The sequence below is a fragment of the Medicago truncatula genome, chromosome 8 (genome assembly GCF_003473485.1).
Source record: "Medicago truncatula cultivar Jemalong A17 chromosome 8, MtrunA17r5.0-ANR, whole genome shotgun sequence".
NCBI lineage: Eukaryota > Viridiplantae > Streptophyta > Magnoliopsida > Fabales > Fabaceae > Medicago > Medicago truncatula.
Genome location: NC_053049.1, coordinates 40514409 through 40537588, shown reverse-complemented (window position 1 = coordinate 40537588; position 23180 = coordinate 40514409). Strand labels below are relative to the sequence as shown.

Sequence of the window (23180 nt, the reverse complement as noted above, 5' to 3'; positions counted from 1 at the left end):
TCCAAACTTATGGTTTATGTTGAGAGGTAACACCGATTAGGAGATATGTTGAAAGTAGTCCCTAAAGTTTGAATAATTCTTACTCTTTGAGCTAGCTTTAAGGTTGAGTTAAAATTAAAGCTCAAATTATCAGACGATGTCTTAATCTAATATTTGTTATCGGGTCATTTGTATTGTTCATGTTCTAGATGTTCATCCCTAAGCGTGGTGGAGTGTTGATATCAGACTACTTGTCCAATCTCCAAATGTTAAGTCCGTGGTATGAGGCAGTGTGTTAAGATTTCAAATCGATAAGAGGCATAACTACGCTGGAAAATACTGTATCACACTATATTTCCTTTTAGTTGGAAACTGCTAAAAAAATTATGTTCATAAGGAAGTGAATTCTGAATTCTACAACTAAAAATTTATCAAATCTACAAGGAAACGTCAGTCTTCTTGGGTAGGTTTCTCTTGAGGATGGTGCAGAACAGGAGAAGAAATCAACCCATGGTCGCCTGATTGTTGTGATGATATTGCTTCCTGACCCTACATGATCAAAATACAAATATTACTTATATTTCAAAAGACATGGGGATAAGCCATATATTCAGCCAATTAAGACCCAGAAGAAATTAACCAACAAAAAAGCAACCAGGCCTCCAGCTACAAAACCAAAAAAAAAATTCAGCAAGAATTCAATTGAACTGACCTGTGGCGTCAGTATTGCCTGTGCTTGGTCTTCTACGGGATTGCTGCTGCTCTGTCATTGCAAAGAAATAATTAGAACTTCAGAAGTAATGAGTTCAATAAAAAAATGAGCCACAATTTCGTTGTAACAAAACTGTTCAATACCTGTGTTGCCAGTTGTACCTGCTGAAGGTGAGCACTATGCTCTTGCTGCTGTGGCTGCTGTTGCTGCAGAACCTGTTGTTGTAACTGCAATTGTTGCAGCTGTTGTGGTTGAAGAGATTCTGGCTGACTATGTTGTTGAAATTGTTGTGACAATTCTGGTTGGAATGATTGTTGTTTCAATTGAATATAATGCTGCTGTAGTTGCAACTGCTGCTGCTGCTGGTAGTAATACAAAATTCAGTTAGGTTTGAAAGAACATGGGAAAATTAACCAGGTCTCCAGCTATAAAACCGATTTTTTTCAGTAAAATTCAATTTAACTGACCTGCGACATCACTATTGCCTGTGCTTGATCTTCTACGGGATTGATGTTGCTCTGGCATTGCAAAGAAAAAAATAGATTTAGAATTTTGGAAGGAATGAATTCAATGAAAAATGAGCCAGTCTCACTGTAACAAAACTGTTCACTACTTGCATCGACGGCTGTACCTGCTGAAGGTAAACAGGATGCTCTGGTTGCTGGGGTTGCTGCTGTTGAAAGTATTGATGCTGCTGCAGATCCTGTTGTTGTAATTGCATTTGTTGCAACTGTTGTGGTTGAAAAGGTTCTGCCTGAATATGTTGTTGTGACAATTCCGGTTGGAATGGTTGTTGGTTCAATTGAATATAATGCTGTTGTAGTTGCAACTGCTGCTGCTGGTAGTAATAGTGTTGCCACATCTGATTATAATCTTGGCCCTTCTGCATATATCCATATTGCTCACTGCCTTGCATTGCATGGCCATGTTGTAATACATTTGATGTGGTACTAACTGGTAATTGGGACTGAGGTAAAGAGTTTTGTATTTGAACATTTTGTATCGGCCAACTTTGAGGTGTCACAAAACCAGCAGTAGTAGCAGTGGCTTGAAATTGGTCTTGTCTCTGATTGCATTGCTGAACTTGCAAGGCAGATTGAGAACACCCAGGGGTTACGGGAAATTGTGCTCCCCTTTCAGCTAGATGGATTTGTTGTGGAGATAAACTCCGGTGCTGGTGCTCATTTCTACGTGGATACTCACGATTACCATATTTGGGACCTCCACGTCCACGGTTACCATATTTGGGAGCTCTACGGAATTTATTATCATTTTTTATTGGATCCCTATTTCCACCACCATTTCTAGAAAAACGGGGTGGTAAAAGTGGTCTTTTCATATTATGGTCTCGATGAGATGATGAATATGGCCTGTTTCTCTCAACATGAGTTCGCGGATAATCGGAATCTTGAGTGCTTCTTGAAGAATTGTACCGATTTGCAGTATAACCACCCACTACTGCTCTACTATTTGAGTTGCAGCTTTCTGGAATTGTCTCACACTCAACCTGAGATGCCACTAGTCCTGAATCAGGGCATGTGTTTACCAGGGTGTTCAGTGGCGCACTTGTCACAGAAAGTGGCTTCAATTCTTCAGTCTTCAGCTCACACTTTCCCTGAGAAGAAACAGATTTTTCATTTGACGATGCTTGCAAAGCTTGTGAGGGTTGATTTACGATGGCTATTTGATGTAATAAATTTTCTGAAGAAATGTCAGATTCAGAACAATCTTTTTTAAAATTCTTAATTTTGGTAGATTCCTCTTTCGCTCCAACTAAATCTATGGATGACAAATTCCTTTCAGGATCATTGTTTCTTGGCTCCTCTGAAACTGAAAGTGATAAATCCCTTGCATTGTCTTCTGCTTTGTCATCTGACTCCATGGTTTGAAGACGGGCTGTATCTATGTCTCTTGGCTCCTCTGAAACTAAGAGAGGTAATTCCCTTGCATCGTCTTCAACTTTGTCATCTGACTCCACGGTTTGAAGACGGGCTGTATTTGTATCATAAGACCGAATTATGTGATCTTCCAAATTAGAACTAGGATCTCTAGGTTCTTGATTAGGCATGGCAACCGAAATCTCTTCTCTCTTGTCCTTGATCAAATTCAGTGGTCTTTTACTTTTAATTGATTGCTGACGTAAATCTATCCGCGCAGAGCCTGGACATAATCTTATGTGCCGATTCAGTGCTCTCCTCACATCATGTATGGTTCCACAATAGTCAACAAACTGGTATATAATACAGTTGTTAGTATCAAAATTTCAAGATATTTGAGCTATCCCACAAAAGTTTAGTACAGAAATGTCGGTATAACAAGGGTCAATACCTAGTAAACCAAACAAACAAACTATTTAGAATACTTTGCTTTTATCTATTAAATAGAACCAATGCAAATTTCTTTTAGAGACAATGACAACAAGTTGTAAAGCATTTTCTTGGGCTAAAAAAATTGAGATAATAAAGAGTGAGAGCCATCTGTTTTTATTTTTATTTTTTCTAAAGACGGCAGCTCTATAGCACAAATAAACAGTAATAACTTGCGTTATCCCTTGTTACCAAGAAAAAAAAGTAATAACCTGCACATGCAAAATGTTACAAAATTTGCTAATGCAAACATGTTGAATCATAAGAAAAATAACTGACAAAAAACAGATCAAACACCTTATATTACTTCATTCCTAGATGATAATGATGGACTCCAGTATAATAATTCAGTACATACAAAAAGTATAACCTCAAGGTATAAGTTTGATATATCCTCTGCATCTTCTGCACTCAGACCTTGAGATCCATTAGCCCTTGGAGATATTGCACCTGCAATAATTGAATCTAATTCATCAATGTGTTTTGCCCCTCCATGCATCATAGAGAACTTCATCAATTCCTGTAAAGGTACATCAAAACAAGTGGATAAATTTTATCATAATTTAAATTCACATATGATGATTTTATCTTCCAAACAACAAAAGTGATGCTTGTTATAATAAAATCATATGCCCGTGACAGCTCAAAGTTTACAGAACCACTCTCATGTGACTAAAACTTGTATTTCCCCAATTGAGCACTTGTTAATGGTGAGTCATTTATGCTAAACCAGCTCAAAAGCGGTTTTCCTTGATGGGCGTAGGTGAATTGGTTTTTGACAATGCTGCAATCTGGATAGAATATGAACTGCGCTTTTCTAGTTCCTAACTACAGTTTGGCTGAAAATTTAAACACTTACAAACCTTTAAACCCAAAATTTCTTCCTGAACACTTGTTAATCCATGGGGTTTGTTTAGGGGGTGGGGGAGTAAAGGAAAAAGCTCCCTGCACATCAAGGTCAGTAGCACTAGTAACTAGATGGTTTGACTTGTGCTGTCGGTATGAATTGACCTGTGTCTATCTAAAGACTAGTAAAAAAACGCTATCTTATCTGGTGTGATTGGGAAATTGGGTATTATGACGTCATTTGATCAAACTTAACAAACTCCACCTATAGTGGAAAAAAAGTATTGATCTGTTGTCTGATGTGTCGGTAGGCCTTCAACCAATTAGTTGATAACCAAGACGGGTGTATTTGTATGCATACTTACTGAATTCCAGATTAGATGTCTCTTTTTGCAAAACATACAGTAATAATATATGGGAAAAGACGGACATACCTCCAGGAGCAATTTGTTTTGAGGCAAAGTTCTGATGCCATCAATTAAGACAACTCTAGCAGCATCCACATCGTTTGTACTCTTGAAACCAAGAATGGAATAAATGACAAAAATTAGTTAACAACACCTGACATCAGCATGTATAAAGTGACATATTTGTTTTCCTTGCTTTTGATTTTAAAGAACTCTTCTTTATATAATTCTGATATACTTGCTAGAACCAGTTGAAAGAACTAGTGTAACAGGCAAGTATCAGAAAATCCATTTAGTTTTATATTGGGAAATCGACCATGGAAGCCTTGTATTTACTACAAAGATTGATACAGAGATACCAGAAAAATAAAAAATTTAATAGAGGTGAAAATTGATTGGAGAACATACAATACAACAAATCTCGTACTTCAAGTACCTTGGATCCATCATACAAAATAATAGGGAGATAGAGGGAGATGTCAACTATATGAGCAGGGTAAGCGAAATGGAGGGATGCTTTGAGTGTGATATGTGATAGAAAAATACTTCTCGAGAGCTTAAAGGAAAATTATATCGCAGAACAATAAGGCCCACAATTTTGTACAGAACTGAATGTTGGGCAGTATAAAATCAACAAAACAGTAAAAGTCGTATTGTAGATATGGGAATATTACAGACAAGATAGGATTAAAAATGCAATTATTAGAGAGAAAATTGGGGCAGTCCAATAGTTAGAGATAGAGGGTGATAGAAAAACCATAAGCTGAATCATTAAGAGAGATTTAAAAGTAAATGCTCTACCTTTGGAGTTTGGACCAAATGCACGAGATCTTACGGTGGTGGTGGTTTTTCAATTATATATTCACTTTTCCTAATGGCTCCACTAAACTGGACACAGAAATTAGGACTTGACAAATCAATTTTTTTACAAGGAATGCTGCTTTTTACATTAAATTAAGGAGCTAAATGATGTACCTATGTATATTAAACTTTAGTTTCTGAGTAAGTATAGGTTATTCCCTCCAATGAATGTCTCAATCACTTGATAGGTTGATAGAATCATGTCAATGAAGAAAATCGTTAAGACCTAATGTTTATTGCAGACAAGCATAGACTACCTACCATAAATTTTAGTCGAGAGAAATGAACATATAAAATGGGGAGGGCAGGTTGTTTTTCCTCTGCTGCAGCTATTTCAAGCGCTTCTTTGTATATACTGAAAGCAGACTCCATATTTCCCTACATTAAATATATAAAGCAGCACATGCAGTAACATTATTACTGCATCTGGGCAATGCAGAGTTAATTTTTCTTCAGTAGTAGTACAGGCTAATTTGCATACCAAACGTTTTTCCATATTAGCTTTTGATATAACATTCTCCACAAAGTCTGAATCTGTCTCTTTACAACGATGAATATATGCAGCACGAGCAGCTAAAACATCTCCTATTTGCTCCTTAAACCTAGCGTTGAATAAATGGATTGCTGGCACACTCTGTGATAAACATATAGTGGAGCTCCAGTCAAGCATAAAGCTATGAAGTTATAGCCAAGATAAGAAAGGAATTAAAAAAGTTTGAGCAGGGCATAACATAGTCATGTAGTTCAGAAAAATAATGTGCGTGGAAAGCATTAATTAATAAATGCAGTGAAACCACTCAACTCCGAATAGCGACATGTTTTGACTTGGATTTTATTTTATATTCCCTCCGACCCTAATTATAAGATCTTTTACAAACAATTATGTGTTCTTAAGTATAAGACAGTTTCTTTACAAAAATGAGCATAGCATCACACAGAAGTCAATGACATCAACGAGTTCCAAAGTCGTAACAAATGTAAGAGCAAACAGATACCTTAGAAATATTACAGGACCATTCTTATTATGATGTATCTAATAAATATATTTTGATCTTTCCCTTTCTAATGTAATGCATGTGAACACACATCCACTTCCAAACCATCACATTTCGCGTATCCCTTTTCATTTGTGAAGTGCTATTACAAATTAGTTTTTGTATATGGGACATCTGTAGCCATATGACATTGATATTAACGCTTCATACTTGTGTTCTTTGAAATCGCTTAACTTCTGCAAGTGTTTGTTCGATCGTTGTAGATATACTTGGAAGGTGAAAAATAAGCATATGCAGAAGCTGGCCATTAACATGACATTCAAGATATTCAATCAATATAACAGGTAACTAGATACCTTCAAATAAATTTCAGTTGCTCGATCTAGAGAATAATTTGCTATTTCTCTTCCTCCCTTGGCTTCCATGAAGTCCGCATAACGCATCCAGTAATCAGGATAATTAGCACACACAATCAAGCATCTCTCATATAGTTTCACAGCCTATGCACAATGGGAGAAATGGAAGAATTAGTTTTTAGTGTTCAACTAAAAAATAATGATAAGCAACTTGAAAACTTTGGAATGCTGTGCCGAGATGTACCCAGTCAAAATCCCCGTGAAGTTCAATAAAATCCAGATAAGCATGCCAATTCTGCAACTGGTTCGCATCAAGTGGCCGGAAATCAAAGTAATATCTTTGAATATTTGCCTCAAAAGAACTAATCTTCGAATACAACTCACAAGCATTATGATAAAGCTGTTCTCCAATGATCCTGTACTTTTTTAGGGCTGTTGAACTGGTCAATCCAACGGGCGAATCCACCATATCTTTGATAACACAATAAATCTCGTCATCATCGCGACACATAGTCATGGGAATTTCACCATCAAGGCATGGTTCAGATTGCGATTCCTTTGGAGAACTTTCCCGGCTTGTTATGCCCTCTTCCAAAAAGGTTAGCAACTTTTTAAAGCTGAAGAAATATTAAACTAACATATGGTAAGTGTATTATTCAAATGTACTTCGTATATGTATGTAAAACATCACAACACATACACCAATATGACCCATACACATATTATTAAATATGCACTCTTAGTACTGTTCGATAACCAGAATGATTGTCCATATCCACATGTCATGTCAAAATTCAGAAGCAAATTAAACAAGGGTTATGTTAGGAACCCAGACAAATTGAAATGGAAAGTGGTAGGAAGAATCAAAAGAACAACAACTTAATTGAATGAATGGTTGAGCATACGAGAGAGAACTCTCCTCCAAGAATTTCCCATTCTAATCTTGCATCCCATCTGTTTATCTAACCAATTTCCTCTTACTAACTAACTGCTCCCTTGTAAAGATAAACAAGCATATCAAAAGGCACTGCACTATAAGGCTTTCAAACAAGTTTGTATCAAAAGCAAACAACTACACAAGTTTGCCACAAACTCCCTCATTCAATAATTACAGAAGTTTGCCACAAACTCCCTCGTACAAACTGGAGGAGTAAAATTGGTAGCTTTCATCATATTACTACCCCCCTATGAAGCACGGATACGGACACGGACACTGACACGCCGACACAACTAATAATTTGAAAAAATCACAGAATTCAGTGTAATTACAAGTGTAGGTGTCGGACACGACGCGTGTCCGACACCAGGACACGCCTAATCCGAGGAGTGTCTGTGCTTCATAGCTACCCCCTCCTCCTCCTCTTCTGTTGCCCGATGATATATGAGCTGTCCTTGAATTTGTAAACATAAAACAGTATATTTTAGAATGATCTCTTAAAAGATCAAGTGTAGCGCAGCTACCCAGTGCATTTTGGACCTCATAGCACTACATGTTATTGGTACAAAAACCGGGGGGGAGTGCACGGTAATGGGCTTAAAATTTATTAAAAGCTATGACGTCATAGCCATGTAAAAAGTCACTGCTTTAACATCAAATTTTCATCAGCATTTCAGAACAGCGTTAAAGACACAGAAATTACAGAATGCAAAATATACCTGTCATAATACTGGTGTAACTTTTTGGTTGGAAATTTAAGAGTCTGGATATAAATGTGTGCAAGACAAGTCCACTGCTGCTGGGAAAACTCAAAATGGATATACCTGTCCCACAAGGTATGACATAAGTAATCCTTCCCAACAAAGGAAATGGCTCTCTTGAACAACCTGGCAAAAATATATCAACAAAATCATCTCATTTACTTTCAATAGGAAAAACTTTCAAAGAATATAAAGAGGTAAGAATGTGGAAACTTAAGGATAATAAAAGAATTCCACTTAAATCATTTATCTAAACAGTCCCTACAACTAAAGTATGTGTATGTCTGCTTTAACTATATTTACCTCCGAATATCAGATGCATCCTCAAATGACGACATACCAAAGCTACAATAGTCAACCCACATGCCAACCGAATATGTTGCAGCCGACACAGCTTGTTCAAAGACTTCAACAACCTTATCCATGGTGCTTAACTGTGTCATGTGTGCAGCATACTTCCTCCAATACCCATGACACAAAGGGAACTCAGACAAGAAATGTTTGTAAACCACGCATATTTTCTCCACATTATCCTGCAGAAATAGTTCAAGCTTTATCAAACTAGTAAATCCCACAATAGCAATGAGCTCATTCTAAAATTCAAACAAGAAATATTGATAAAAAAGTAAGACATACACGCACAAACACACACATGAAGGGGTATCAGAATTACTATTGTTGGTTTCTGAAGGTATTCTAGCAACTTTAGGACAACTTCTGATTTTGTACTTCTCTTTTCAATGTATAAAGTCTTTTATTTTATCAAACAAAATAAAAAATAAAGTTCAGAGAGAGTAAAAATTATCTAACTTCAGACCTTCCTTAATGAAATCATCTACAGAACTACTGGCTGCTGTATTAGTTCAATGAAATCCAGGTTTTCTTTTCACCAATGAATCAGGAAAGTTGAAAATATCGAACAAAGTAGATACAGGAGAGAGGAAATTGTTAAACTTTAGACTATCAACAGAGGCAATAGTTTATAAAGATTTAAATGTACTTTTAGTCCCTAAAGATATACCGTTTTTTACTTTTAGTCCCTGTAAAAAAAAAAATCTTTTTGGTCCTTGCAAATATACCACTTTATGCTTTTGTTGCTTGGTCTTTTATTTTAGTCCCGACAAAATATGTTAGCACTGAAATTGGTCCCTACAATATTCATTTTAGTCCTTATTTTGTGGGACTAAAATCAAATGTTCTATATTTTACAAGGACCAATTCCAATACGAATAAATTTGGTAGAGACTAAAACCAAACATTAGGGACCAAAAGTAAAAATTTGTATGTTTGCAAGGACTAAAAACAAAACAAAAATTATACAGGGACTAAAACCAAATCTCTTGATACTTACCCAGACCATTTGCATATTTAAAGCCTTAATTAAAATCAAAGATTATTCAATCTATTCAGATAATAATATTTAACTGAAATTAAAACATGGCCGTACATTATATATCGAACACAGGTTTGCTAAGTTTGTTATGTTGATCTCATGTATAACTGGGGGAAAATAACAAAATAAATTGCCATTTTGGTATCCAACTTACAGGATATATTTTCTCAATGTCTGCAATCAGTGAGACCCATTCATCAAAATCTAACGAACCCTTAGAAATAACTTCTTCGAGTTCAAGATTGTCATTGCTTGCTGCAAAGATAAAATAAAATGGATAGCAAGCAACTCGTTTAGTTTTTTATTGAAGAAGACAAGCAACTCATTTAGTTTGTTGCTACGTTGCGAAAAATTGATTGAATGAAGAAATAACCTTCACAGAACAGTTGAAATAATTTGCAACAATAAGAAGTTAAAACCTACCCTATATGTCATTATTTGCATGGTAGTGACAGACATAAAGTGGGTGAACAATTTCCCAATAGTCTATAATGAAGCGTAAGTATTTTCAGAAATGAAGTCAAAGTTTTCCATTTCCTTGATTGTTTTCATGTACATGTAATTATACTGCGGATACATGCAGGACAGAACCATCATTTATGTATTGAATGCAGCCAACTATAGAACATCATTTTGTTAAACACATTAACCCTAGGGTTGTTTGATTTGATAGCAATTTAACCTAAAACCAAAACTAAGTAACAGACAAAAAGCTTAAAATGCTACAATGTTCCGTATGATATTTGTTCAATTCATAAAATTGGCGGCTTCTCTAAATCTATGATGGACTCGGAAATCACTGGCAACGAGTCTTTGCCGTCTTTCCCACTATAGAACCAAACACACTAATTTCCATTCGAGAACAATCAAACATGTCAAAATGAATTCTACACATTTAGAATCAATTTAGACTTCTCAAAAAGTGGAACCAAACATACACAATTTGACATGTTTGGATGTTCTCGGGTAGAATTGATTTTGCCTATATAGTTTACAACAACAACAACCAAGCTTTATCCCACTAACATAGTGTTCAATCAAAAAACATTTCTTTCTCCAAAAAAAAGAAAGAAAGAAAAAAACATGTCTTTCTCCAACTCATTTATTCTGAAATTTATTCTAGCTTAAACCTAGAATTTGGAGCTTTTCTCTACAATTGAGTTTTAGAATCAAATTTATTATTCAACTCAGTTATACATAAATGTATCTAAACACAAATCATTTTATATTCAACTCACTTTTAGTCGGAATCAATTATATAAAATCAAATTTTTGACACTGCAAAACCAAACATAACTTAGAACATGTGACACCAGATGAAACCAATTGAATTGTCATTACCTCGGTATCAGATTCTGATCAATTATAATGGTTCCATGTGTTTTTCAGTTTAAATGAGTTGCATTTTACTCACTCACCATGCTCTAGCCAAACAAACAATATAAGTACAAAACATTCAAAGCATAACAATCGTTACAATGAGGAATGTGCAAATAACAATGATGATGATGAGCAAATAAACAAATAAAAAAGTAACAGGAACTGGGAAGGGTTGCTTACCGGGTGATTCTGTGAGACACTGCGATACCATTAGAACTATAAGGCGATGAGAGGGAGAGAGAGAGAGAGAGACGCTAAACTGCACCGTCGTTCAGGTTTTGCTTCGAATCTATCTTTCCTGCTTCTTTGTTAACATTTTTGCTCATTACGCCTCGATACTTCCTAAATACACCCATTTCACACAATTTATTCGGCACTAATATCCTCCTAAATTTAGTATATTATGCATTCTCCCTACCAAAATTAAAAATTAAGATTATGAGGACAATACATTTTAAGTTTAAATGGTCTCAAAAAATATTAAAGATTTTGTCTTTAAAATACCGACAGAAAATTTTAAAAGACTAAAAAAATACGATTTTATTTTATAAGAATTAAAAATAAAATTATAAACATGGAGCATTACTTGATTAACCTTTTATTTTATATAAAGGTTTCATTTGGTAAATTTAAACGGTAAATCGATAAATATTTGCTAAAATTTAAATGACATAAAATCGTATGGTTATTTATCTTTAAGCATATTTATTATTAATGTATAAATGATAATATTTATTGTTAATTGTTTTTTTTAAGATAAATAAACTCATCTACCCAAGCCAACGTCACCAAACCAACTCAAGTGATTTTTTATTGTTAATCTCGATTAAATCAATGATTCTACTTAAAAATGTTATATATTTTTAGATGAAGTTTAGTACCAACAGTATATAAGCTAATAATAATTTATGCCACCTAAAGACATGAAAGTATATAAGCTAATAATAATTTATGCCACCTAAAGCCATGAAAGTGTAGATTGCTTTTATTTCAAGAATAGTTTTATCAATTTGATTTTATTTGAAAATGTAACACCCCGTTACCCCAAAGCAAATAAATAATAAATAAACACATCATAGTATATCCCAAAAACGGGCATGTCACATTACATTTTCAAAATTTCTTAAAAAGAAAATAAAAATTATTTAATTAAACATCTTCCATGAACTTCAATAATCTGCAGCGGAATATTTGCATCAAAAGCAACAACAACAACTGTTTAATTCTCCATAAAGTAATCTTGGCATAAAAACCTCATCAAAATAAGTTCATAATCAAATACAAGGGCTACATCATCATGTTCCAAAAATTGATACATAGGAATGAAAATAAGCAATTAAATCACATCCCGTACGTATCAGAGCCCTAGACACTTGAGCCACCACCTACTACTCAGGATCACCTGCAAGTTACCCATAGGAAGGGCAACATTTTCAAGCAGAAGGGATGAGATTCACAACAAAAAATATAGATAATAAATTCATCAATTGAATCTAACACCCTAACATAATAATAATGATTCAAATATAAATGTATATTTCATAATTAACACATCATCAACAATGGTATGTACAACCAAGACAACGACTCATGCAACACCCGACAACTCCACTAAGACTCCTCTACAATGCACATGCATGTGGTACCAATTTACAGGGCAGTAGCCCTCACCGGATATTGAATGGTTAAAGCATTCATCAGGGCATAAGCCCTCACCAATTTGAACAATTAAAGTGTTCCAGGACATGAGTCCTCCCGCTTTGAACGACAAGGCGTTCCAGGGCAAGAGCCCTCCCGCTTTATATGCTTATGCAACTGACTCCACTTGTGTATATCTACATACAACTTCAACAAATGCATATATGTATATATGACTCACAACCCACAATTCAACAACATGTATGATTTAATTAAATAAGCATACATCACAGTCAACTACAAATCATCATAATCAATTCAACAGTCCAGAAAAATACACAATTAATCATAACTATGCTCATACGTTCAAGTTCTCCCATTTCTATTCAATTAAATAACAAACAGCTTCAGAACTGGGCAACTCGCCTCGCGAGTACATCTACTCGCTATGGCGAGCACAAGAAAACGGGTTGCTCGCCGTGGCGAACGAAAAACAGGTGCTCTCGGGAGTTTTGACATTTTTCTCACTAAATCTTCATTTTTAAGTTCCCTATTCATCTTTTTAATCTAAAAATTGTCCCAGACCTCTCTAAAATCATCTAGGCACTTAAAACTATCTATATTACAGCTTATAACAACAATTCAAAAATCATATTTTTCTCACAGGTACTCGCCATGGCGAGTTGGCTTGCTCGCGGGGCGAGCTATGAACATTGCTCACTCGCGGGGCGGGAAACTCCACTCGTCTAGGCGAGCGATGAATGTCAGCACGACCAGAATGCAGGTTTTTCCCAAAAATCCCATTTTCCTCCAATTCACTCCCCAAATTAGTTTACAGATGTGAAATAACTTGTTGTATGCACTCGGAACTTATTCCTAACATCAGAACAGCAATCTCTACACTCAAATCACCCAAAAACCTAGAATTCAACATAAACCCCAAAATTCCCAATTCTAACATAAACCTGTTAAAAATCAAAATCAGAATTCAACAACTATATTACTGAAGCAAACCTCACCCTTACCTTAATTCAGAAAGACAAATGCGCAGCAATTCGGGTTCCTTGGCTCTACTTGCTCTTCTCTCCCTTTTCTCCCAAAACTGACTGCTTTCACGTAAAAACGTTTCTGACTTCTCTTTCTCTTAACTCCCAAAATAATAACTCCCCTTTATTTCATTTACTCCCCCCTTAATTCTATTAATTCTAATTAACTCCCCGAACTCCAAAATAATATTAATTTCCCACTTATTCTAATTATTATTAAAATAAACTATATAATAAAATAATACACACCACATAAATCACAAATATTATTTAAAATCATATAAAAGGCTCTAAATAAATCAACAATAAATAAAATAACGACTAGGGCGTTACAGAAAACAAAAAAAAATTACTCGGATTTGTTTTCTCTAACCGTAAGACTTTTCAATTGTTCATCAATTTTTACTAATGGGTCCGATGTGGTTTTTATTCTCATGTAAGAGGTGAGAATAGCCTCGGTTGAGCCATCTTTAAAAAAAAAAAAAAACTTGGGTTGGGCCGTATTTTTCTTGAACAATTCATGTCTAGTTCAAAACATAAGTTTGACCTATTACTTGACAAATACTTTTTTCTATATCAGGTCAGACTTTTTTATTAGTTTGGTCCGGTCCGACCTATTAATATTTTAAAAGTCTATTATGTCTTAAGACCTGTTTTTTAGAGGATGATTTTTTTTTAACAATCAAAATTCAACTCGTATCATCTGTTAAATAAGATTGGATGCAAGGAGGAACGTAATGACTGGCATGAGAAATGACCACCTTAACAAGAGTATGAGCAACCATATTCGTCTGTCGTTAAATAAATTTACCCTCGAAGTTGTTATGTGATCTTAAGAGACTTATAATCTTAGAAATAATAACATTATAAACTCATATATGTCTTCGAACTTAGAATGGATAATATCGATTGGGACTTTTGAGTCACCCTCGAATATCACATCTTGAAAATTTGAGTTACGAAGCCAGTTCAAAGCCTCTCATAAACCGAAAGCTTTACTTTCATGTTAGTGATCACGGGGTGCAAGCAACCTATCCAAGCAGAAACAAACGAATATTGATCATCGTGCACGCAACATCCATAGCTAGTGATGTTCGAAGCACGATTAACACTTGCGTCGACATTACACTTTAACCTTCCTTGGCTTGGATTTTGCCAATTCAAACTTAGTATTGTAGATAATTTCAATTACATTTGTTTGTGTTTGATTCCAAATCCAACTATTTATGCTATTACATAATCTTCAAAGGACTGTCTCGAGTTGTACAACTTATACCGTCTCTCTCTAACATACATTAAGTATTATATTGTATATTGTTGCTAGACGCGACACTCTGCTGTTGACAGTCGTGTTTAGTTTCTCCCTATCCCAACATTGTAATTTGTATGTTTGTAGGACAAGCAAGGAAGGTATGCCACTTGCTTTCTACATCAACACCACGAATCTCACAGTTAGTGACAGAGTTAGAAAAAATTGTTTGGATGGGCCTCACAAATAAACTATAATATATACACAAAATTTATGTTATAATAAACATTAAATATAAGATTGACCATCAAAAAATTAAATTGTATACCTTAAAAATTCAAAATAATTATCTATGCATTTCGATTGACTTGAAATTGTGATAATAAAAAGTACTGAGATAGAGAAAAGAGTGGGCCGCAAGATAATTTTAGTTAAAAATCAAAGATATTTTAATAATTTCCCATATAAAAAAATTAATTATTTTTGTAGGATGGGTCGTGGCCCACATTGGCCTAAAAGCCCTCTGTCACTGCTCACGGTGAATCGGGAGGGGACATATATAACATTCAAGCATTGACAAGTAGACAAACAACCACGACTAATCCTTCATGCAAATTTGTGAACTTTCGATGGAACTCTAACCTTTCATAGGTGTTCTAGTCACCAAGAACCTCACTATTTTGACCATCCAACAAGAGACCACGAAAAAAATGATATCCCAAACAAACTCTGTATACATCATCTTGTTCCATGTTCCAAATCAATTTTTCTACACCATTAATGATTTCAAAAGTGATAGAAAGAATATCATTGGATGCTATAAGTCCTAACTCAACTGATAAAAATGCCGAAATTGTTAGGCCGGACGTCATGACCGGAGATTGAACCCCAGTATCTTTGAAGGTAGTAAAGTGAAATAAAAAATAAACTTAATATGGTAGAAATTTAAAGTCAATCCTTTCGAGTCATCCACAGCTTATATACACGAAATTTAAACATTATAGGCATGATGACTGTGTCGAAGAAACCAAGCCCCACATTAATTAATGATAGAGTCTGATTAGAATTTATAAAGAGAGACATCTCCTATCTTACGATGTGTTATATACCTATTTACAAATTGAGCCGAGAATTTAATTTAATTTATTTTTTGAGGAAGAGCCGAGAATTTAAATTTATTTATAACTTTTTTTTTTTTGTAGATAGACGAAATGGTAAAGCCATTATAAACTCACACACACAAGTGGAGGTACCGGAGTTCGAACCCCAATCATGACATCCGACCTAACAATTTCGGCAATTTGTAGTTGAGCTTGGACTTCTAGATTATAATTTTTTTTTTCTAATAATTTAATGCAATCTATTCCCACTCCTTTTTATTTTATTTTTAAGAAGCACTCCTCCTAGTTGGATAGACGTAAACAAAATTAATTTAAAAGTTAAATTGGTTTGAAAATAATTAATTAAACGTTAAATATAAAAAGAGATTTCTTCTTAATTATGAAGTGATGAGGGGTTTAGAGGAGGGGATAATTTACGTGTTTTATGGCTGGCAAACGCTGAACTGAGCAAGAAGCAAAGTTGAAAATGCAGATACCCACTTTCACAACAATCTCTCAACGCCCATTTCATCCACTTGGAGGAATAATCAATTACACTTTCCATCGTTTCAAACCTTTTTCTCCAACCAAACACTTCCCTATTCATTTCCATTTCCACTCCCTTAAAGCAGCTATAACTACCCACCACGAACCTGTTGTTGTTGTTGATGATAACGAACCACGATTCGTTGATATTGGTTATGTATCTGGTGTTCACGGTTTTCAAGGCGATGTTCGTGTTAAGCCTAACACTGATTTTCCTGAACTGCGATTTTCAACGCCTGGGAGAAGATGGTTGAAGCAAAAGGTTATGGGTGGAGAAAACGTTCAGGAAATTGAGCTTGAAGAAGGTAGGGAACATTCTGGACAGAATTGTTGGATACTCAAATTCAGTGGAATTGACTCTGCGGAGGAGGTAATTAATAATCATTTTCAAGAGGAATACACTAGTGGATATTAGGCATTGTTTGATTTCTCATTAAAATTATAAGATTCTATTGTCATAAAGTATTAAATGTGTTAATTATTACTAGTCTGTCTGCATACCTTAATTCGAGAAAGAGGGAGCATTTTTGTGAATTATATCTTTGGTCCAATCATGTTTCAAAGACAGTTTGATTTGTGATGCCAAACATAGATGTTACTCTTTGTCAAAGTAATGTCACATGCTTTTGTTGTTCCTCAGTTGGGACTCATGGAATCTAGCATTCATAGTTGCAAATGGAGAATTCTACTTTAGTTATGTTGCCATTGTCTGTTTGATCATATGATGTGCTTGTGCATCCTTTTGGCCTTGACTAATCAACACATCATGCAGGCTAAGATTCTTATTGGTGCTACCTTGCTTGTGACGGAAGAAGACAGGCCCGAACTCGAAGAGGGTGAATTTTACACACATGATCTCAATGGGATGCGAGTTTTTATGAAGGTTTGTGCTAATCATGAATCGTGTGTGTACATGCATGTGAAAAGACAAACTACTTTCTCTTCTCTTATTTGCCATTTTAACTTTTGTTCAAGCATCACCTTAAAATTAATTGCCAACTGTTTTTCTTTTATATTTTTGTGGTCTTTTATTAATTTGGTAATTCTCCCTGGTGAGCTATTGTAACAAAAAGGCCAATTGTTTGCCATGTTAGTCTCTCATGGAACATGACTAATCCTTTTTCCATGGAGCTCTTTGTAGATACATATCTGAATGCTAGCATTCATTTGTACCAATGATTCAGCATGCTAAATGTTAAGTGCTAATATTTGATAAAAACTAAAAGTGGCTACTATCAATAACCTTAATATTTGTTATTTTGTATAAGTTTTTATTTTTCTACCTTGGTATTTTGTCACCTTCTTGTTAGTTTTAATCCTTAAAATGCAATATTTGAAGGTGTTGACCATACCTCTTATCAGGAAAATGGAAAACTTTTGGGAACAGTTATTAATGTTTTCAACAATGGAGCAAATGATCTACTTCAAATTTCACTTGATTCATCCTTTGATGTGCTTGATAAAAATGGCAAGCCAAAGCCAGAAGAAATAGAAGCATCTGGTCAGCTTGTTTTGGTACCTTTTGTTGAAGCAATTGTTCCAGATGTTGATATGAATAGAAGAGAAATGCATATTACTCCGCCCAAGGGACTTTTGGAGTTAAACTTACGATTTGATGATAGGTCCAAAAAAGAAAGACGCCAACTTGTGAGCCATATTCTCCCGATACTTTGTTACTATCAGGAATTTTCATTGTTAGTATGTTTGAAGTTTTATGCTTATTCCTGATTCCATGTTACCTTTATCTGTCTTTACTTTTTATGGCAAATTGAGAGTTGACCGGTGTTTTGTGATTGAGCATCTGTTTTAAAATATTTCTGTTTATGTTGCCTACTTCTCTTTTACAGTAAAACACCATGTACCCAAGAATCAACCCTAAAATTAAAACACAATTATCTAGCATTTAGTAATGGTTTCTATTACTTACTTTTTCTTCCGTTTACAAGGTAGTCACACTGACATACTTGCTGCAATCCGAATGAAGTTTCATTTTCATTTGGCATTCTACCTGTGCTATCCATCCTAATTAGATTTCCATACTGTGGCATTATGCTAGTGCCATTCATCCCAATATCTTCACCTGTATCATTTGGATTCTAAATTTCCTTTCATGAATTGATTCTCTGTTGTGATATCTATGTTTGTCTGGGTGTTTTCCACCATGTACAATTGATTCAAATTATGAATAATTACTTTTTGATGATTTTCAGGAATGGAAAGAAAGGAAAAAGTTCCAAAAGCGTCTCATAGCAGCAAAAAAGAAACTCCGTGAAATGGATCAGCAACATGTATTTCATGGATTTCAATGCGGAGAGAAAGAACAATGGAGCTTGCTTAGCGATCAGATTGTTGGTGTAAACTCCAGATTACTTCAGGAGGCCTTACAAAGTCTTGAACAACCAGCCAACAGGCAAGTTAATGTACCAATCCAAAGTTTATTTTTTCCACTAAGCAGGTTTGGGAAATGTTGTTGTGCTCTATACAAAACAAAATTTTCAGTAAAGCCATTTAATTTTAGATTCTTTCTATTGGTTTCACTTACAGTCTTTGTAGGTCTTCCTTATATACTTCTTATTATTGAGTTATCCTACATTTAATCAACTCTTTCTAACTGGAGGTTCTATTAGTCTTTTCCTCACATGTCCAAACCATCTCAGGCACAATTCTACAGACTTCTCCCCATTAGAGGCCCCATATGCAAATAAAAAAAACTCCCCAATAGAGGCCCCCATATGCAAACCAAAAAAAACAGAGATATTATTATTGTAGTCCATAAATAACCTGTTACCATTTTGTACATTTTTATTCTATTTGTATTGAAAGGTTGTTGAAATACTAGGCTTAGGACAAAGGTATTCATCTCTGCCGATACGAAATGATAGGTCATGCTAACTTATTTTAACTTAAAGTATTCACTTTGTTTCCTTGCTAAACTTCACCTTATCATCATTATTTTCTTGGCTTTTGTGTCACTATTACAAAAGGAAAAATTTCTTTCGCATTGGTGTGAATTTTTATTTGTGTTTTAACTTCTTTAAATCAGATGGAATGCAGCTGAGTTGGTCAGTGCCATGGAAGAAAAGCGTATACGTACTGTACAAATATCTGAAAGGTCTCTCCTAACTGGAAGTAAAACCAAGTTGGTTAGGAATATCATCAATATGAAAGAGAAGGGAGTTGAGCTAATTTCTAATGGCAAAATGGCTATTGTCTTGCTCTTGAAAGAAAAAGAGAATGAAGGATGCATTTATGATCCTGAAGTTGTTGAAAATGAAGCAACTGAAACTTCAACACTACACATGCTTCAAAACTTACTCTCTGATCATGAAAAGTTTGTAAAGGTTGTTTAATTGTGATTTTTTGTGTGTTTTTGGTACACATCTTTCGTATGAAACTTCTTTGTTGCAAAAATTTACTTGTTTCTTTAGATAGATGTTGTACTATAAATTAATTTTAACTAAATAATAATCTGTTAAAAAAATATTCAAAGAGATCGTCAAAAACAACCATCTTAATGTTCTGTTCTTCTTGTTCATCTCATTTCCACTATTTTAAAGGAGGATGTCCTATCTTCTATCTTTTGATTCTTCCTTTTCTACTTGGATGATGTTTGTTTTAATTCATACAAGGTGAAATAAGATGATATAAGTTAAGCTGATCTGTGATGTTTATCTGGCTAAGTGACTAGACTACAAGGTACACTAAAAAGCTTATGATCATCTAATGAATTTCCATTTTTGCAGGTTAATGATCGTGTATCTGTTCCTTTAATTTTGGTTTCCTCGGCCCAACAAATCCAGTCTTTAAGAAATCTCTTTACAAGGAACAATCACTTCGCGTTCGACTCTGAAAAGGTTCACATAATTTCAAGCACCTTTCCTTTTGCATTTTGAATTATCTTGGTTAGATATGTATTAAAATTTGTTAGTGGCACATATCTCTTGCTGTGTCCAAAATTACATATTCTTAAAGTTCAAAGATTTTGGTTCAAAGGAAAAAATCATAAACTTGAGTTTCCAAATTACCCTTAATCTTGAGTTTCCAAATTACCCTTAATCTTGAGTTTCTACTTTACCTTGTTAAAAAAATGTGTCGTCTTGTATAATTGTCAGTATTGGAATATGAGTATTAGACCTAACCATATAACCATGGTGGTTTTTAGTCTGAAGAATTGTAAAGGATGGAATATTGTTTCCTCATTTCTCAGAAATTGAAAATTTCAGTTTTTCTGTAACTTTTACTCCCTCCATCCCTATATATAAGCACTCATTTGACTAAAAATTTGTCCTTAAATATAAACTAATTTTCAAATTACTAGATGCATTTATTATTTTTTTGCCTAAACATACCCCTAACTAATACTACTAACTTGTCTTGAAATATGAAAAGTCAAATTTAATACACATACAAACAAAGGACAATTTGGTAATGTTAACACACAAAATAGACACATTAATTGCACTAACATTTTTTCTTAAAAAATGTGGAAAAGGCAAAGAGAGCTTATATAGAGGGACGGAGGGAGTAGTATGCTATTTTCCTTTGAAGATGATAAACTGTAAACAATACATGTCACGTGAGGCATGTGAAGTGGTGCTCCATCTGTAGACATTAACCGCAAATCTGTACATAAATAAACAATTTTTTTCAATTTAAAATGGAATGTGTCAAGTTCTTCTCTTGCTTTTAATCCTATTGCAGGTATGGTTTTTGGAGGAAGAGAAGCTTCCAGTTGTCAGCAGTTCACTAGAAGGACAAAACAAATACAAGATTTTAATGAAGTCACCTTGGGAAATACTCCAATCTCCTGTTGGATCAGGAGGATTTATTAGCTTGTTTTCAAAACATAGCATTACAGATAATCTGATTAACATGGGTGTTGAGTACCTTGAGGTATGATTATCTTTTGCCATCCATTGAGATTGATGCTGATTTTATATTTATTCGTCAAGTTTCAATACACAACTATAACCAAAGCAATGGAGACATGCTTAAATTTTAGTTGCTGATGGTCGAGTCATTGTTGAAGTTTATTTGGCTTCATGTCTATAGCCAAATAGCTGAATGATGGACTCTATTTTTTCCTTTGCCCAAGTTCCGATTGAATTGTTGCTTTTGGTGTAGTGTGTTTTATGTCAATTTATTTTATGTAGGTTTTTTTCTCGCGCACAAATTTTTTTCAGGACCCTTCATTTTATTAATAATAATATAAGTAATATACATGAAGGTAATACTTGTGGACACAACATGATTGCCTCTTATATACATTATGTAAGCCAACCTATGAGAGCTAAAGCAAGTTTCACTGCCAGATATATAAACACGCTTCTTTTGAATATTTCAAAAGTAGGAAAATTTGAGGCTCAAGAGATTCCATCATTGTTTGCATGTTAAGTTGTAGGCGTAGTTGCTAATCTGAAATACTGTGTTAAGTAAGATACTGAATTAAACTCAAACATTTTACCATTATGTTCTGGAATTTCCGTGATTCAAAAGTTGGCATATTCGCTCTCCTCTGGATTTGCACATGGATCTTTTCTTTTCAATAAAAAACTACTAATTGCATTTCTGTATATATTGGTATGTACTGCACCTGATTCATTTGTGTTGTGCATTCTTCCAGTTATGCTGTCCATGCGAAAGAAGTGTTGGTGGAAATTCACTACTTGTTGGGTTGGTTGATGCGCGGGAAGCAAAAATTGGGATACAGATTTCACCTACAATAGCTGATCCAGATGAAAATTTTGACATGATATTGTCGATGGAGTTTGTAAAGAAGCTAACGAAGCAGAGCTACAAACTTCGATTTGATGCAACCGCCAAGACAAATTCCTTTATTGAGAGTGTTGATAAAGACTGGGTTACCGTTACCTCGTCCACCCCAAACTCATACGAGCTATCTTGTAGTGTATATAGTTCCTTAAATGCATGTCCGTTGGATAAGGTTTGTATAGTAGAGGTTAGAGAATAATACCATAAATTATATTTTAGATGAGATGATATATGAGATAATGAATGCTTCAGAATTACCGGCTAGATATGAAATAGCACGTATGTATATATGTATGACATTCCTTTAAATCCATGGAATTATACCATATCATATATGTTATATGAGGACAAAAATTCAACCATATATGAATGGCAACTCGTAGGGTTGGATACGGTTTTCATTCATCGAGGACAACAACAATATTAAACCAAATGTTTCCCTAAAAAAAGAAGGAAAAAAAACTATACCAAATGTTTGGGGGATTAAGTTGATTGAACTTGGCGGTTGAGTTGCGAGGGTTAAAGAGCGGAGTGGCAAGGGTGATCTCGAGGTTGATTAAAGGTTTTTGTTAATTATGTTAAAAGAGTCCTCACTGTCAATTTTGTAAGGATGAGTTAGACCCAACCAATTTTAATATGGTATTATTATAGCCTATCAAGATTTGTTTGGCCGTCAACTATCATGTCCCTTGAGCCACCCTCTGGATGTCCAATTTTGTATGTAAGTGGTGTGTTAAAAAGTCTCACAATGAATGATATATGATATGCTGGGTCACCTGCTAACAAGTCACTGCAATGGACCACTCGGGACACCCTCCCGATGTTCTCCCCTAGAG

At 34.7% G+C, this 23180-nt stretch overlaps 2 protein-coding genes across 9 annotated transcripts; one reads left to right on the top strand and one right to left on the bottom strand.

Annotated features, from left to right (window-relative positions):
• Positions 1–304: 304 nt before the first annotated feature.
• LOC11426586 (uncharacterized) lies at positions 305–11324 on the bottom strand. Of its 8 annotated transcripts, XM_039828564.1 has the most exons (16): positions 11174–11316; positions 10955–11037; positions 9768–9868; positions 8524–8753; positions 8179–8346; positions 6767–7139; positions 6523–6666; positions 5653–5805; positions 5433–5549; positions 4338–4418; positions 3428–3577; positions 1305–2921; positions 1159–1209; positions 835–1053; positions 692–742; positions 305–528 (listed from the first exon to the last, which is right to left on the bottom strand). In XM_039828564.1, exons 4-16 carry the CDS (start codon positions 8661–8663, stop codon positions 430–432), a joined length of 3363 nt encoding a protein of 1120 aa, XP_039684498.1. In that variant the 5' UTR covers positions 8664–8753; positions 9768–9868; positions 10955–11037; positions 11174–11316; the 3' UTR covers positions 305–429. The 8 variants fall into 8 exon arrangements, with proteins under 8 accessions (XP_039684498.1, XP_039684495.1, XP_039684497.1 ...); XM_039828561.1 differs by lacking the exon at positions 10955–11037 and having other exon boundaries at positions 11174–11324; XM_039828563.1 differs by lacking the exon at positions 10955–11037 and having other exon boundaries at positions 853–1053; positions 11174–11324.
• Positions 11325–16423: 5099 nt separating this feature from the next.
• Positions 16424–22670, top strand: LOC11418018 (uncharacterized). The gene is made up of 8 exons (XM_003629844.4): positions 16424–16942; positions 17345–17455; positions 17935–18219; positions 18783–18982; positions 19616–19913; positions 20316–20426; positions 21274–21465; positions 22196–22670. Exons 1-8 carry the CDS (start codon positions 16514–16516, stop codon positions 22541–22543), a joined length of 1974 nt encoding a protein of 657 aa, XP_003629892.2. The 5' UTR covers positions 16424–16513; the 3' UTR covers positions 22544–22670.
• Positions 22671–23180: the final 510 nt, after the last annotated feature.